The sequence below is a fragment of the Dermacentor variabilis genome, chromosome 5 (assembly GCF_050947875.1).
Source record: "Dermacentor variabilis isolate Ectoservices chromosome 5, ASM5094787v1, whole genome shotgun sequence".
NCBI lineage: Eukaryota > Metazoa > Arthropoda > Arachnida > Ixodida > Ixodidae > Dermacentor > Dermacentor variabilis.
This window is the reverse complement of record NC_134572.1, coordinates 22,946,980-22,958,862: the sequence shown is the minus strand read 5'-3', so window position 1 is coordinate 22,958,862 and position 11,883 is coordinate 22,946,980. Positions and strand designations below refer to the sequence as shown.

The window sequence follows — 11,883 nt, the reverse complement described above, 5'->3', positions numbered from 1 at the left end:
TGCCATTGACATTTATTCACTTTCATGAACCCCATTAACAAGCGTATTAGTAACGAAGGCGGGCCACCGATGAACAGTTCTCATCAACAAAAAACTATGCCGATTTCGTTGCTGTGGTGGAACTTATACTGCTCAATTTCCAAGAAAGACTCTTTATTGGCAGGCCCTCGCTCGAATTATAGTGATGACATATCATGGCCTCGGTTGCGAGTCACTGGTGTGCGAGTCGCTGTTGCCTAAACGCCCTTTTACAGCCAATATGGACCAAACTGTTAACTGGATCAAAAGAAAGGATCACCATCATCATCAGTACATGTTATGTTCCCTGCAGGACGAAGGCCTCTCCCAGCGATCTGCAATTACCCTGTCCTGCGCCAACAAATTCCAACTAGCGCCCACGAATTTAATTTCACCGCCAGCAAAGGCGTAACGTCACGTCAGCATGTTGCAAGTAACGTCCTGGAGAAGGCTGCACAATGTTTTTTATTAGCAGAGAAAGTATTACTAATTACAAATTTATGTTTATGGTAGCAATGTCCACAGATTTGCTGAACACACTTAAAAGCACAGACAACAAGTAAGCCCACGAAACCGTTTAATTGAGCTGTGGTTGCAAACATTTGTTTTTATCTGCACAGACGGTTTCGCTCTTAGTGTGCTCACCCTATTTATGAGATGTCCTCCTAGTCGGGTTCGTTGTGGAATATTTTTCATGTACTGGAATATGTATCTGGCCGGTTTGTAGCGACATGCATCACAAAAGTAGATAAAACGCAGCACGCGTCGGGCTTGCAGCGACTGATTTAAGGAAGAGATCACGCGTGTGTAGCGTTGCTGTCATGGCTTCCTGGAATTTCGCAGAATGTCACAGATTCAAGACAAAAATAGAGCCCTATAAGTGATAGGTCCGCGTATTTACTGAAGGAATATAAACACACGAGCGAATGTGGCATCAGCAAACGCAGGAATACAGCACTAGGCACTTAAATTTACAGCTATATAAAAAAAGGAAAACACTGTCATTTTTCGGTGCGCGAACTATACATGAAGCATGCAGCTTGATTTTTTTAAAGCGTTGCACTTACATTCTAAATAGCAAACCTTCTCATTACTCAAAGAATGAGCACTTTGATGCCACATTCATGGGCGACCCTACAGCGCAGCCGAAGGCTTCAGCAAAGTGAAAAGAGTGCTTCAGAGGCACGTTGCATTCTTGTTGTCGGCCAATATCGCCTTTCTTGCCACATAGCACGTAGCAGTGACTCATAAAGAATATCTGGTCGTCGAAAAAGTTCTCCAGGCCCCGAATTCTTAGGTCTTCTACGCCGCCGGTCATGCTAGTCTCGCGCTTGACGGCCTTCTTGTAGGCCGCGTAAGACAGTTCGAGTGCCGGTATCGCAGGGATAACACTGACCGCTTTTTGTCCTGCAGCTATCCGGAGATCGCAGTTAAGGCGGCGATTGTATTCGGCTGATTCGGACTTTCCCCACCAATGGATGCTCTCGCCACGGTCATTCACAGTCGTGCCCGCCGGGTCAATGCTTCTGATGATCTCTTTCGCAAGTAGGGTCCCCGCGGAGGCGTAGTTCATTGCGAATGTTCCTGTAGGGTAGAAAAGCGGTGGTTCCAATCCTGCTAGGGCGCCGTCAACAGCATTCAGTAGGTACGCGTACGTGTATGCTTGGTGACGAAATGTGCGCTTCTTTTTAAAAACATCATGGAAGCTCTGGTGCATTTGTAGGGCTTGATACACTGCCGAAGAAGACAACCAGCTCTCCATAAATGCCGTATTGTTGATGGCAGGAAATTGCCCATAAAGTGCTGCGCGTTGTAGAGGTACAAAAAACTGTTCGGCGGGCAGGATGTTCAGATCCATTGTGTTGACCTTGCGAGTCGCCGTTTCCCGAATCTCGCGGTCGACCCAAGGGGTCCTTTTCATAACCTGATTGAATTCGGCTTTGAGACTTTGTAGGAAGCTTGAGACGCCAAGGCGTGCTTCGTGCGTAGGATAGAGCCGCGTTAAATGCTCACTAGAGGAGAGAGGACCGAAACGAGAATCCACGTACTCCAAGCACGCACGCTGCTTCTTCTCTTCGGTGTTGTCATATAACATGAATCCTGGCTTTCCGGCAGCCACCCAAAGGTGGGACTGGATGAACATCCAGGCAATGCCGATCAAAAGCTCTACTTCGGTGTAGTCGCGAAATAGTGCGTCGATTCTGTTCAAGATCTCGGCGTCTTCAAGTACTACAAAGTTATCGAAAGCCCAAGAGAGCTTCAGGCTGCTGTATGCGCTGTTAAGGCCCTTTAACCACCTGCCAGGCTCTATGTTAGTTGTTCTAGCATCGAGTTCACTAATGACAAACCACGACTGCTCGCTGTGAGTTTCGTACACGTTTGCTTCAGTAAATGACTTCTCTATCCGCTGCAGCAGTGAGGGCTCGTATTCGACGTATTCTTCTCGACGCAATTCCGCGAGTTGTTGTTTGGCCACCCTTGCGTAGTCCACCAAGCTCAGTGGTCTTTGAAGACGATCATTCCAGACTACGCCATTGTAACGCCTGCAGAACACCAGCACGTTACCCGTGGATTGATTGGTAGCGATTTCTAACCTGAACAGAAAGTTCAGGTCGTATTTTGCTGACATGTTGAGCATGACTTCTAACGGCTGTGCGTTAGAAAGGTTTGGTTTTCTAGAGGGCCAATCCAGGTTGACGGTGTCCATAAAGTTGTTGATCCAAAAAACGTTGACATCGGTATCGCTTTCTTCTGGATACACGCACTTGCTGTATAACCTGCTTGCTCTCCCAACGCGCCAAATGTCGGCCTCAAGCTCTTTGATCTCGTCTTTCACAGCGTCTTCATTGAGTTTGTCTTGAACAGAAAGCGCGGGAGATCCTTTTTGCCAGCCGCTGCAGACGAACGCGTAGAAATTGTCGCATGGATCGTGGCTAGTGTTTATCGTGGCCAAAAGTCTATTGGCGTGATCGAGACACGCGTCCGTGACGCAGTATCCGACCGTCTTCACGCCTTCAGTGAAGAAGAACAGGAAAGCGATGATGCATGCCAGCAACACGGACACGAACACGGCGGCTGCCACAATTAGCTGCTCTCTTCCCCGCGTCGGCCCTTCGTTGTCCGTTGGCTGGAGCAGATGTTGCACTTTCCTTGAGGATGTGCCGTCTTGCCCCAGGGACTGCAATGGGAAACGATGACTCTAAGGTTAATCACTGCCCAGAGTCCTACAGTCTTGTTACTTCCTGACTGTATTGCTGCTAGGCGAAGACCGTAAATTTCAAAGCTATTGCGATAAGGACAAAACATAAGGTAGAGTCTGGGCTAAAATACCACACGAGGTCGCCATCACAACAAACAGCTAGAGGACAGGACAAGAGCAAGGCTGACGACAGCGGCTGTGATCAACTGTCACAGTGATTGTACTATGATGTCTGCAGCTTTTCGTACTCACTATGCGCTTGAATTTCTTAGAATAAACCGCGGTGCTTTACCATCCGCTTTGTTATTGTCCTGTTTTGTGCGCTGCTTACAGTATCTAAGGAAATACCTCAACTTTAAACTGTTGCCCACACTAGGGGTAGCGTGACCGCGTTGTTACGCAGCCTCCTCTTGGCGAGTAAGCGACTGGTCTCCCACGCACCCGCTTGCACACAGCTACTGGCATGGCGCTTCCTCTCCTCGCTCCGCTCGCCAGCACGGATGTGCAGACCCCATATAGACATGGTTCCGCTGCGCTATGCTCTGCGGATGTCTCTAATTGCCGATACAACAGTGAGCACTGAAAAGTATCAAGCAGAAGAGGAGTGGTAGAGCGCAATGAGTATGCAGAGACTAACGAGGTATGCGATGCGTAAGGAAGTGGTGACGCAGGAGACGAAGTGACGGGTCGACGAGACACGCGCGGCCGCGGAGCGCGAGCAACAAGAGAAGATACGCGCGGAAAGACGCATACTTTAAAAAAGCACTTTGTCGAAGACGAAGTTTTCCAATCAGCGCCGCTTAGTCTCGATGGTCTGTTCAGCGGACGTATCCTGAACAGACCATCGACCACGGAACAGATTATCGGCCACAGGTAGCTTCTCCTGTAGCGCGCGCTCCACGGCCGCGCGTATGTCGTCGGCTCGTAGCTGGGCCTCCTGGCTCGCCACTTGGATACATATCGCATAGCTCTGTATTCTCTGCGTAGCATTTGCAGTCTACCACTTATCTTTAGCTTGATACGTTCAAGGGCTCATTGTTGTATCTGCAATTAGAGACCTGCGCGCTACATAGCGCAGCTATCGCAACCCAACCGCGTCTATTTGTGGCGCGCACATCCGCTGGCTATGGAGAGTTCACTTGTACAAAAAGAAAACTAAACAAAATTTTCTTGAAGGTATAGTCTAATTGTACCGTAATTAGTAATCGGTTTGCTGAACTATCTTAAACTGCGGGCAAGACGCTCTCCTGCCTACGAAAAACACTTTGCGTTTAGTTTCCCGTGCTTAAATCAGAACTTTGAGGCACCAAAACTGCTTGGGTTATAGTATGACACGTGTATCATCCCGAGGTTATTATAATAGTGTGCGAATATTCTAAACTTTAAAATTACGAACCAATTATTGCGGTATTTGATTCGGCTTTCGAATGGAATAGTCGGCATTTTCCAATAGCTTTCTCACACTTCAAACCGCTAACTGTGCTCGATCAAGCATAAAATTGAGCAAATGTGCAATAAATTTAATCTCGGTGACCACAGCCAACCTAGAGCACGAAAAGTTACGCAGTCGAGCTCACTACGTCGCTCAGGGAGTAAGACTTTAACGCCGAAACCGCCATCATGCGCGTACAACTGAGTATGCAAATAAAATGTGTATTTGCTTATAATGCGCAATTTGTGATTTAATTAAACAACGTTATATACTTTGCACTGTAGTGATAAAAGCTTGCTAGCGCTGCGAATAAGCTAGGATGTCAACATTGTTTTCTAATAATGGCGAAAATAGTTGTTACTTATTTGAAAACTATTCGAAAAAACTTAAACTTGATTAAACTTGATTCAATTTGCTGGCTTCTGGCATTATTCAATTCGCATTTATCAACCCAGCTCACTGACACATGAACGATGCAAAATCAAGGTGGAGAACTGCGCTTCAGCATGACTGAATGTGCGCTGCCCGCTTTATGACCCGTTTAAGATTAAATGGGAAAGTAATGTACGCGGGTGATTCGGCTTGTGTACCCGACTACGTGGCACATAGAAGACCCGATGTTATCGTGTCCAAGAGTCACAGCACATAATTATATTGGTAGATTGTTTGCTATGGTTCGTGTAAACATCGTGTAATGACTGTACGCATGATTGTGATATCAGCATTGGGTAGTCTATAAACGGCACCGATGAGAACATTGCACTGACGTAATTGAACGTAAAGCCATATGATATTCATATTCGTACGGTTGGGTATTAGCTGCTCTACGAAGACGTTAACTAATATTCAAAATAGCCGTTTTCAAACAAAACAGTAGCGCCTAGGGAACCATGCATTAGGAACTACGTCAGGAACTCCCCAATGCTTCGTCAGCATCGGGGAACTGTTCGTTGCAGGGAGTCTCGTAAGGTCGCAGAAATCTGGGAACTCTTTGCTACAGAATTTTGTTCCTATATGCGCCTTTGCCTAGGTACGACGAGGACCACAAGCTTTGCTTCGTTTAACAGCCGCTTTAATTCTGTGCAAACGGGTTCATAGCAGCCGCAACAGTCTGTAATGGCACAGCGTATGTTTTTTGTCGTGGTTGGCAAATATCACTGGGGCGCCACGTACGAAGATTTGCTCCTTAGCAGAGCGTCTCGGCATTCTGCCAGTGCCATGGTCACCGGCGACGGGAGGTGTGCTCACCCCAATGGGAGAGCCCGCCGGCATCCTAGCCTTTCTGCACTAGGGTGCCCTGCATGCTTGGTTGCCTTCACAAGAGCATGCAGCCATAAAAAATAACTGCAGTAAAACTTGCAAATGAACATTTTACAATAAAACGAATTCGCAATAACGAAAATGTCACAGTTTCGCCGCAAGGGCAAAGCAATGAATGCAATGGCAGCACACTGGAACGTTATACAAAGTGAGGCTAGCAGCTTTAGGAGCACTATTAATTGTAGGAAACATGTGTTTAATAAATAACTTGGTGTGCCGTGACATAGTCAGGTGGATATAATGAGAGAGCATCAATGACCACTACAAGGCGCGCGTGAAACGGTGGCGTTGATGAAAAGCGGCTCCCGTGGGCAGCGCGTGCAGGTGCGAAGGGCTATATACGTTCTGTGTTGCCGATCCGGGCAGCATCGCATGTGTGCCGCGCGTCGGAACATGAACAGATGAGATAGCTTTGACTACAGTGCGCAGGAGAAGATAGCGCGCTTAAAGGTGGAAGGCGAGCAGTGATTCCGGCTTGTTGTCGCCCTGGGCCGCCATCGCGTGCACATATGCCATGGTACGCTCGCTCGAATGTGCTTACAACTATGGCAATGTAATAATCAAGTGACCAGAAGTAAGTAGGGTATTTAATGAGGGGTAAAATGAATAGCCCAAAATATAGTATTATGATGTAAACAACCGTGAATATTACAGGAACACACTTCACTCGACGACCGCGACAACCGCCTTGTGGTCGCTCAAGTAGCTTGGCAATGGTAGGCAGTCCACTCGGGATGCGCCCACCCTTTCCAAAAACATAATCCAAACATGTGCTGTTGCGTGCAGTAACCTGAGTGACATCTGAAAGGAGGCGAAGTTCAAGTACGGCATCAATGAACGCGACAAGCCACCCGTTTTCACACCGAAGCGCATTGACGATAAAGTCTTCAGTAATGATGAGGGGCGCATTCTCGAGGCACACCGCACTGAAGTTGTGCAGCAAGAAGTTGGTAACGTCGGTCCGCGAGGTTCCTGATGAAAAGTAGACAGCCGCGACGATGAAGCCCTCTGATGTTTGAACGGCACCCGCATCGCCACCACTCATCTAGGTCAGCGAGTTGAGTTGGTAGGGAACGCTTCGCGATAAAAGCGTGGTTACCTCGATGGGCTCGTAAACGGCCACTCAAACTGTTGCGTGTTGCTTTTCTAGGCTAATGCGCTTGTAACCTTTGAAGACCACAGGAATGCCTGTTCACGATTCAGATAAGCATAGAAGCGGTACCTCGCGGACGAAGTGGTAGTGCGAGACATCGAAGGCGGGCGCAGGCAAGGAGCTTACGCTGATGTTGCATAGTGCTAAGCTGTGGGGTGAGTGGAGGACGGCAATGCACTTGGCGGTGACCTTATGAGTGAATGGTTTTGTAAGCGACAAAATTCGGTTGTGAAATTCGCAGGTGGCTTTGAAGATAGAGCGGCCCGGTCGGGCGCGCGCGGGTGCACCGGCCGCCCGGAGGAGAACGCGCCCCCCTTCCTACCTTCCGCCCGGAGCCTTGCGCGTGACGGTAGGCAGCGTCCCCCCTCCCTCCCCCCTACTCCCTTTCATGCGCGAGAACGAGCCGTGATCGCCGGCTCACCCTCGCACGCTTTCACTCGCACATACAGAGAATGGCGTGCGGCGCGCGCCAACGCTTGAATCGCAATTGGACATTATACGGAATCTCACGGCGACAGTGACGGCAGAAATGCGCTTGGAGCGTCTATGTAATTGCTATCGCAAAAGAAAAATTGCTGGCTCTCCTGTAGAGTGAGAGAAATATTTAATGATACGAAATGGCAACTGGCAAAGCAGATTAGTTGGAGATGATACTAGCCACAATATTAAAATGGTCTAGTGCATGTTCGGAACGGCACACCCCACCACACCACACCCCGCCATAGTGTGCACTGGTCCATATGGACGCTGCCCAGCTAGAAGAAAGCTGGCTGAAGGCGGCAAGAAATCCAGTGAAAGACGCCAGGGAGACAGAGCGCACTGCCGAGCTAGAAGAAAAAATTCGTCTGAGAGAGGTGCCACGCAGCGTCGCAGCATCTCTCGAAGTGACTCAAAACTGGCGCCACGAAACTCACGGACTGCTGGCGTTCTTATGAGCAAAGGCAACCCTGTCTCAGCGCCAAAAGATGACAATAAAGTGTATGATGCCCTGTATGTGCCTTTTGAACGTCGCAATTGAAAATGACAAATAACACTTGAGAGTACTAGAATTTACAGTTTGAATGATATTGTGAAGAAACAATAGGAACAACTCGGAAGCAATATTTTTTTGTAACTTGTCCGGGCAATAACAAGTGTATGTAATTCGGTCCTGTACAAAGGGTAGGCGGCCGGACAGCGCATTTCTTAAGTTCTGACTGGTTACCTAGATGATTTCGTTTTGTTGTCGCAACTTGTTCAGATGTTTTCATTTGAGTGCCCGGATGTTCTCGTTTGAGTACCCAGATAGCGGCTATGGCTTCTAAAGGTCACTTGAAGGTCGCCGACAACGGGAGCTAAATGCAGCATCGACCTACACGCTATATGTATTTTAGAAGCACAACTGAGAAATTAAATTTTACTCACAATTCTGAGGACTGGTCTGGTTGTATCATTTTCAGTCAGGGACTTCTTTACACTGAAGTCCATGTCGGCAATGGACTTCCTTCTGCGGAAGTCGATGTCGGTAGAAGACTTCCTCCTGCCGATGTCGAAGCTCGGAAAATGTTTTAGCCTACTGGGATCCCCTTCCGTCGAGGATTTCCGTCGGGCACCATGGTTGGTCGGCAGACTAGTATGACGGAGCTTGCTCGATTTGTCTTGTCCCTGCGTCGGAGAAATGCGTTAAATAGCCATGACAGGATTCGCTGCACTTGATGTGTGACTACAGAAAGTGTGCCTTTGGAATTGAAAGTAGTAAATCTCTTTTCCATGGGACTACAAGCGAATGTGACGCAACAGCTCCTTACGTACACGTGTTGTGGCGCCGACCGTGCCTCTAAAGTTTGTCCAATATATGCATGTGCTAACAAATGCTGAAACTCGCCTTTAGAACTGTTCATTACAGAGTGCAGTGCATCGCCTTCTTACATAGTCATGATACATTATCCGGCCTGTCTTCAAAGCGCATTGACTTGTTTGCCTACGATCCCTTGCCGTGGACGCTGCCCAATTTAACCTAATTGGCTTTCTACACGAGCTAACTTCATTTAACTTTATGCAATATGAGTTACGTACTTCCTGAGCTTACATTATCGCATTTGAAATGTGCTTTGCTGTAGCATTCAGTGGTGAATTAACCAAACATACATTTTTATTACCGACTATCTGTTAAATTCCTTTTTTCCTTCCATTGCCCGGGATGCGACGCAGCTAGTACCCCTCTTGTTTTCTTCAAGCAGGGCTTCTTAGCACGAAACACTGTCTGTCCTTGTACTATTGTTAATTTATACTGTCATCATGACGCAAATTATGACATCACCGATCTTGCATCAAAGTGTAAGACCATGAAATAGCACCTATTTGCCACTCATGAAGAGAGACAACAAACAGCTTACATATTAAGGCTCAGGGGGAAGGGGGTACTGTTTTTTTTTTTGCGCAGCGTGGACTATGGTTTTATCGAAGGATACAATTTTGGAAGAATTAGCGCGTTCAGTCATAGTTCCGAGAGAGGCGGGAAAATCAGATCAAGTTATACGAGGTTATTCTTCCTCGCAATTTATACGTGCCTCTTCTCCGAGTTCCGGACTCTGGAACAATGGAAACGTGCGCAGAATGAAATCATCTGTAGGTATGTTGAGGCAATACTTTCTGAAATGCGGTTCAACAATATCGAGAGTGTATCAAGGGCTAAATTTAGCGTCAGTTTCTTGCCCTCCAAATTTTTTCTTTGCGTCAGCGACGTTGGAATTCGCATCAAAATTAGGACGGGTTAATTAAAAATATTAAAACAAATGCCGCTTGGAAGTGCTCGCCTGTTTAAAATAGGAATCATATATAAACTACGCCTGCCCTCATCATTTTCTTGGACGATATTTATTAGCGGATCAGCTGGACACCATGCCACTATATGCGACCTATAGCTATTATACATGACGCAATGTTTCTATATATGATGCAATCCAACCGTACAAAATGGTATAGCGTACAGTCGTTTTCATGCAATGAACGGTAGGTGGCGACATAACTCACGATGCGAGGTGTTGAAGCCGGCGAGCAAGCGCCTGGCCTCTAATCCCTTCCGCTACCTCACCTACACGCCCGGAACATAACGCAGCCCCACCACTCGCAGCTTCAGCTGTCAAGGAAATCACTCCAAGGCACACAAGCAAATCCTACAGGCTGTGTAATGCCTGGAAATTTTGCTTATCTAATCATGGCACTTAGATCTTTTAGGATGTCAGATAAGCATAAGCTAATATCATCACGTTGTCGTGACGGTGGAGAATCAAACCGTGGCACAACAGGCGATTTACAAAAGTTAACTTTTTATTGAGCAAACCTGTGCCCACATAGCCACTTACACTCAAGCACAACGACAGTGACGGAGACATGCGTCGATAGTAGAAAATATTATTAGCGGATAAGAATGGCCAGCTGTTTATACGTGGATCAATGAACATTCTAGCGTATTCATTGGTGCTCGTGTAAGTTCTAGAGTGTACATTACTATTCGCGCGTCGCCTGCAATCCTATAAAACAGGGCTCACCGACAAAATAAGCAAGATAACTTTTAGCATCTCTCATTCTGTGAAAGACAGTCACCGTAAAATATGAACAAGTACGTGTGGTAATATGATGCCATAAAGTGTCTTTTAACTGCTACAATTCCTCTCTGCGCCTGTTTAGTGCTCAATCAGCCTCTTTTGCGGGGCATCAGGGCTAGGCCCATAGCCAGACGAACTTGTGTTGCCTACTAAATAACCCCGTGATACTGCCACGAACGTAGCCTATGGGTCCGGGAATGAAGCGAGAGCATACCCAGCATGAATATATGAGCGTTGAACTCACCACACTGGTGACTTGAGGCACCGGATTGACTGGCGTCTCGTGCTTGACCTTTTTAGTGGCCTCATCGGTGGACTTCCTCAAGCCCGTTGAACCGGCTCCTGGGCCCTTCTGGGAACGGCTATGTCTCATGTGCCGTTGAGACATCGCGGTGTACGTTCCAGTGGGGTCGGCCTTGCCAGCAGCGGTACTAAGTGGTGGCGGAGGCTGTGACGCTATCGGGCTTTTCTCGGGTCCAGTGGTCAATGCTTGGCCCACTTGCTTGAGACTGGAGCACGAATCAATGGTGGTCCCCGCGGGGCTTCTTAGTGATTGGCATCAGGCGTTGTCCGGAGGGGCTGCCGGGTTCTCGTTCTTGCACGAGAGTAGAACGAACGGGACAGACTCGGGCTCGTCTTCTTCTTCACTGTCTCAATGTCGGAACCGTGGCGATGAGCGGTGCCAGCAACAGGATACTTCAGTGTCATTTCGAAAAGTACTGCTAGCGCACATCTCAGGCTGAAAGTGTTAAGGAAAATGATCACTGCGCTGCTTCTTTTCTACAAAAAAATATATTCGAATCATTTGACAGAGACCGTTAATGTGATGGTTAGGCCCGGTCATGGAGGTCTTGTCCAGAGATTTAGACCGCGGACTTTGAATCTTTTATGTTGAGAAATTTTCACAGGTCCTGTGTTTAAAAATGCGGACACGCTGATTGAAGAACAAAAGAAAAGGAGAGAAGTTCGCCGAGTGTCGCGCTATCTGCCGAAGAAGCAAATAAAACAAAACGAAACAACTGCAAGTGTATTGCAGCCAGAAATCTTGATTTCAGTGGCTAATAGGCATGACTTATCATGCTCCACTGATGTTACGAAGTATTCTATGTGACATGCTCTGCCCTTAAAAACAGCAGTGGGCCTTGAGTTTATTGTTCTTCTCTCCCTTTCTGCG

General features: G+C 47.5%; 1 protein-coding gene across 1 annotated transcript; it reads right to left on the bottom strand.

Moving 5' to 3' along the window:
- Nucleotides 1-464: 464 nt before the first annotated feature.
- LOC142582346 (neprilysin-2-like) lies at nt 465-11,434 on the bottom strand. The gene is made up of 3 exons (XM_075691956.1): nt 10,954-11,434; nt 8,527-8,766; nt 465-3,196 (listed from the first exon to the last, which is right to left on the bottom strand). Exons 1-3 carry the CDS (start codon nt 11,095-11,097, stop codon nt 1,109-1,111), a joined length of 2,472 nt encoding a protein of 823 aa, XP_075548071.1. The 5' UTR covers nt 11,098-11,434; the 3' UTR covers nt 465-1,108.
- Nucleotides 11,435-11,883: the final 449 nt, after the last annotated feature.

Excerpts from the sequence above, each read along its gene's own strand:
- LOC142582346 (XM_075691956.1), bottom strand. The coding sequence starts at position 11,097 with ATGTCTCAACGGCACATGAGACATAGCCGTTCCCAGAAGGGCCCAGGA. Across the intron at positions 8,767-10,953 it reads TGCCTCAAGTCACCAGTGTG|GGACAAGACAAATCGAGCAA; the intron begins GTGAGTTCAACG and ends TCTCCGACGCAG. Across the intron at positions 3,197-8,526 it reads CCAGACCAGTCCTCAGAATT|TCCCTGGGGCAAGACGGCAC; the intron begins GTGAGTAAAATT and ends TTCCCATTGCAG.